Source organism: Choloepus didactylus, chromosome 8 (genome assembly GCF_015220235.1).
Source record: "Choloepus didactylus isolate mChoDid1 chromosome 8, mChoDid1.pri, whole genome shotgun sequence".
NCBI lineage: Eukaryota > Metazoa > Chordata > Mammalia > Pilosa > Megalonychidae > Choloepus > Choloepus didactylus.
In genome coordinates this window covers 87,070,689-87,075,896 of record NC_051314.1, presented here as the reverse complement: position 1 = coordinate 87,075,896, position 5,208 = coordinate 87,070,689, and the positions used below count along the sequence as shown (strand labels likewise).

The 5,208-nt window shown below is 35.0% G+C and overlaps 1 protein-coding gene across 1 annotated transcript; it reads left to right on the top strand.

The window, feature by feature from the left end:
* The first annotated feature begins 2,528 nt into the window (after positions 1-2,528).
* On the top strand, positions 2,529-3,458 carry LOC119542795 (olfactory receptor 8S1-like). The gene has a single exon (XM_037847444.1). It carries the CDS (start codon positions 2,529-2,531, stop codon positions 3,456-3,458), a length of 930 nt encoding a protein of 309 aa, XP_037703372.1.
* The last annotated feature ends 1,750 nt before the right edge of the window (positions 3,459-5,208 follow it).

Here is a 5,208-nt window from a genome sequence, read left to right as displayed (position 1 = left end):
AGAATACTTTATCCAGCAAAACTCTCCTTCAAATCTGAGGGGGAACTTAAATTTTTCACAGACAAACAAATGCTGAGAGATTTTGCTAATAAAATTTGTGCCCTACTTCAGATACTAAAGGGAGCCCTACCAACAGAGAAACAAAGAAAGGAGAGAGAGATAAAGAGAAAGGTTCAGTACTAAAGAGACTCAATATTGGTTCATTAAAGGACATTAAGAGAGAGAGGGAAAAAATATATCTGACAAACATAAACCAAAGGAAAGGATGGCTGATTCAAGAAATGCCTTCACAGTAATAACATTGAATGTAAATGGATTAAACTCCACAATTAAAAGATATAGATTGGCAGAATAGGTTAAAAAATACGAACCATCACTATGCTACATACAAGAGACTCATCTTAGACACAGGGACACAAAGAAATTGAAAGTGAAAGGATGGAAAAAATATTTCATGCAAGCTAAAGCCAAAAGAAAGCAGGAGTAGCAATATTAATCTCAGATAAAATAGACTTTAAATGCAAGGATGTTGTGAGAGACAAAGAAAGCCACTACACATTAATAAAAGGGACAATTCAACAAGAAGAAATAACAATCATAAATGTTTATGCACCCAATCATGGTGCCACAAAATACAGGAGACAAACACTGGCAAAACTAAAGGATGCAATGGATGTTTCCACAATAATTTATCCTATAGATAGATCAACCAGACGGAAGACCAATAAGGAAATTGAAAAGCTAAACAATCTGATAAATGAATTGGATTTAACAACATATATAGATCATCACATCCCAAATCACCAGGATACACATTCTTCTCTAGTGATCATGGAACTTTCTCCAGAATAGACTGTATGCTGGGACATAAAACAAGCCTCAATAAATTTAAAAAAAAAATTGAAATTATTCAAAGCACATTCTCTGACCACAATGGAATGCAATTAGAAGTCAATAACCATCAGAGACTTAGAAAATTCACAACCACCTGGAGGTTAAACAACACACTCCTAAAATAAATGGTTTATAATGTAGAATGTAGGGGAACTAGCAACAGAGAACAATTAATGAAGGGGAGACGATAACTCAATCAGAACAGATAAGCTATCATGGGTAAATTTAACATTCTGGGAATGCCCAGGAATGACTATGGTTTGTTAATTTCTGATGGGTATGGTAGGAACAAGTTCACAGAAATGTTGCTATATTAGGCTATTTTCTTGGGGTAGAGTAGGAACGTGTTGGAAGTAAAGTAGTTATTTTAGGTTAGTTGTCTTTTTCTTACTCCCTTGTTATGGTTTGTTTGAAATTTTTTTATTGTTTATCTTTTTTTAAAAAAATTTTTTTGATATAGTTAATTTAAAAAAAAAGAGTTAATTAAGATGTAATGACAAGCAATGTAATATATGATACTGGAATGGATCTAAGAATGGAGGAGAAAAGCTCAAAGGAGGCATAAGGAAAAGTGGAATATAGAATTTAAGCTTTATACTCATATTAATTTTCTTGAATTAACTGCAGTTAAGTTAATGACATAAGTGAATATCCTTGTTTGTAGGAAATGTACATGGAAGTGTTATGAATTCAAGGAGTATGATATATGCAACCTGCTCTCAAATGTTCAGAAGATGATAAAAGGGTAGATAGATAATTGATAGAAAGATAATAGATATAGTTGAAAGACAGAGGGAGGAGGAAGGGAGGGAGAGAGGGAGGAAGGAAGGAAGGAAGGAAGGATGGAAGGAAGGAAGGAATGAAGGAAGGAAGGAAGGAAGGAATGAAGGAAGAAAGAGAAAGAAAAGTACTGCAAAGGCAGCAAAATGTAAAATTGGTAGGTACATATATCTGGGGGTGTGGGGTGTTGGAGTTCTCTATATGGGGTTTGTATGTATTTGCAACTGTCCTATATGTTTGCAATTATTTCAAAATAAAAATTTAAAAAAAAAACCCTGAATATAAGATTTCTTATAGACAAAAGAGGGTAAGATTTCTGGAAGAAATAATTCACAGAATTAGTATAAGAACAAATTAGGATATGAGTTAGAAAGTGCTCTGTCTACAAAAGCGCGCTATTAAAATTTAACATGCTGTTTAGGAAGTAAGAAATCCTGGCTTATTTTGAACAGAAGAATAATGATTGGTGTAAGAAAAGGGATGCAGATATATGCCATAATGATTTTTCAAAACATAATGCTTATAAAGACTTCAAAATTGTAGAAGAGTGCAGTGAAAATAAATAACATGAATATAGTGAGCCTGAGATAGTCTTTACCAAGTAAATCCCTGTGGAACAGGAGTGGGATTCTCTGAAGTATGTGAAGACTGTAACCTAAGATTAGTGATTAACAAGAAAGGATCAAAAACTTACTGAGATACAGTGCAGGCATCTTTGAGATGTCTGAGCAGAGTCCAGGCAGAGCAAGGAGAAGTCTGTGAGAAGAAAAAAGTGATGCCCTGAAGGAGATAGGAGCAATTAGAGAAGAGCTTAATTCTTTTCCTATTTTAGTGCAAGGAAATATCCTCTATAAATGGCCTTGAGGAACCACAGCACAGTCACCGAGTTTATTCTCATGGGGCTGTCTGACGACCCCCACATCGAGGCCCTGCTCTTCGTGCTCTTCCTGGTGATTTACCTCCTGACCCTGATGGGGAACCTGATGCTGCTGCTGGTGATCAGAGCTGATTCCCACCTCCACACCCCCATGTACTTCTTCCTGAGTAATCTATCATTCCTGGACCTCTGCTTCTCCTCTGTCACGGTGCCCAAGCTGCTGGTGGACCTCCTGTCTGAAAAGAAAACTATCTCGGTAGAGGGCTGCCTGGCCCAGGTCTTCTTTGTGTTCATCACTGCAGGGACTGAAGCCTGTCTGCTCTCAGTGATGGCCTATGACCGCTATGCTGCCATCTGCCATCCGCTACTCTACGGGCAGGTGATGATCCACGAGCTCTGTGTGAGGCTGGTGTTGGTCTCGTGGAGCCTGGCCAGTCTCAATGCATTCATTATTGTGCTGTTGGCTATTAACCTGGACTTCTGTGAGAACCAAACCATACACCACTATACTTGTGAGCTGCCTGCTCTCTTTCCCCTGTCTTGCTCTGATACATCCTTCAGTAACAATATCCTGCTCATCTGCAGCTTACTGCATGGGCTTGGAACCTTTCTACCCATCTTCTTCTCCTATGCTCGTATTATCGCTACCATCCTGAGCATCAGCTCCACCACAGGGAGAAGCAAGGCCTTCTCCACCTGCTCCTCCCACCTCATTGCAGTGATCCTATTCTTTGGCTCAGGTTTCCTTTGTTATCTCTTGCCCCCTTCTGGTTCCTTCCTGGATTTGCTCTTGTCCTTGCAGTATAGTATGGTCACACCCATTCTGAATCCACTCATCTACAGCCTGAAGAACAAGGAAGTAAAGGCAGCTGTGAAAAGGACATTGGAGAAATATCTGATATTTTAGGTAACATAAAAGGCACAATTACTCAGCAAAATTGCAAAGATTACATTTCCTTGCATTTTCTCTTTTGTCTACACCTGTTCCCACTATGCTGTGTCAAGTAAGATGAATGAAAGATTCTAGTGCTTGCCTAATCACAGAACCTTTCTATTCCAAAGTAGGTGCTCTTGATTTGGACTCCCATTTATGAAATTCTATGCTCTGGCACTGGAAGAGAATATAAAGACATTCTTCTACAAAGAGATCAATAAGACACAAAAAAAATAAAGGGAAAAGGTAAGATAGGAGATGATGATTTGATGAGATCCAGAATGTAATTGTGAGGAGTCCCAGAAAGAAAGAACTGAGAGAAAGGGAAGGAATTTATTAAACAGAAGTTAGATTTTTTTAAATTCCAACTACCTATAATTTTTTAAAGAAACCATTCCTAAAAAGAAAAGCCCTGTGTCAACAAAAAAAAGCAAAACTACAAGTAGAATCTTATGCAAATGAGAACCTACATACTAAAATGTCAAAATATTGTCAATGCAGAAGACAGCATAAAATACTCTAAAATACATTTAGTAATAAACAAGAAAAATTTTTAAGTATCTGAGTGCTAAAATCTATGATTTAGAAAGATGACAAAAACCAATGTAATGAATAAAAGCATAAATTATTGAATTAGAAAACACAAAAACAGAATCAAGGAAAAAATCTAGGCTATAGTTATTTAAAAACATCTGAAACTTTGACATAACTCTGTAGAATATATTCAAGGAAAAAGGAAAAAGAAACTAATAACACACAACTGATACAAAAGAGAAAAATTATAAGAAAATGCTAAGATTTGTTGCAACAAATTTGAAACAGTATTATGTTTAATTTTCTAGGAATATTTAACTCATGAAGAAGAAAAATGAGCTGTTGCATGTGAAGCAACCAAAAATTTTTTCAAAGAACTAGTTTGAAAGGGCCACAGGCACTGATAGTTTCACATGAATCTTTCCAAACTTCAATGTTATATGCATTTTTCCAAAGTACAGATAAGATGAAAATTGTTAATTCATTTACAAAGCTAAAGTAATTCTGATTCAAAATCTAAAAAATAATGAACCTTTAATGAATATTTAGGCCACAATTATAATAAAATATTAATCCATTGGTTCCAAATGTATGCTGAAAGAATATTTCATGACCAAATAGAGCTTATTAGTGACTTGATTCCTCAAATCCATAGATTAAATGAGAATAATCATGTCTTCACTCTGATAGATTCTCAAAAAGCATAAAATAAAATTCCACAACCATTTATACCTGAAATGTTTAATAAACAAAGATTCAAATGATTCCTTTTTATTGATTAAAAATATTTAATTTAAACAGTATCCATCTATGCTTCATAATAAAATTTCAGATTGGAAGAATTACAGTTAAAGCAAATAACTTGAAAAGAACATTTACTATCACCCATATTACTTAATCGAATTTTGTAATTCTCCTTAATGCAATTAGCTAGGATAAAAGATGAGATTAAAATTTAGTAGGGGAGAATGTACAATATTTAGAAGTGAAATGTTTACCTACATGGAAAACTCTATGAAAACTTCATTAAAAATGAAGAATTATTAGTATTCCAAGAGAGTTTAAAGATGTAAAAGTTTAGCTATGTTCATACATTCCATAGTTTTTCTATATACCAAAAATTACTGTTGAGCAAACAAGGAATATGTATCATATAGGAAAGAGTCTACTCACCATAACAAGAGAAATA

Excerpts from the sequence above, each read along its gene's own strand:
- LOC119542795 (XM_037847444.1), top strand. The coding sequence starts at position 2,529 with ATGGCCTTGAGGAACCACAGCACAGTCACCGAGTTTATTCTCATGGGG.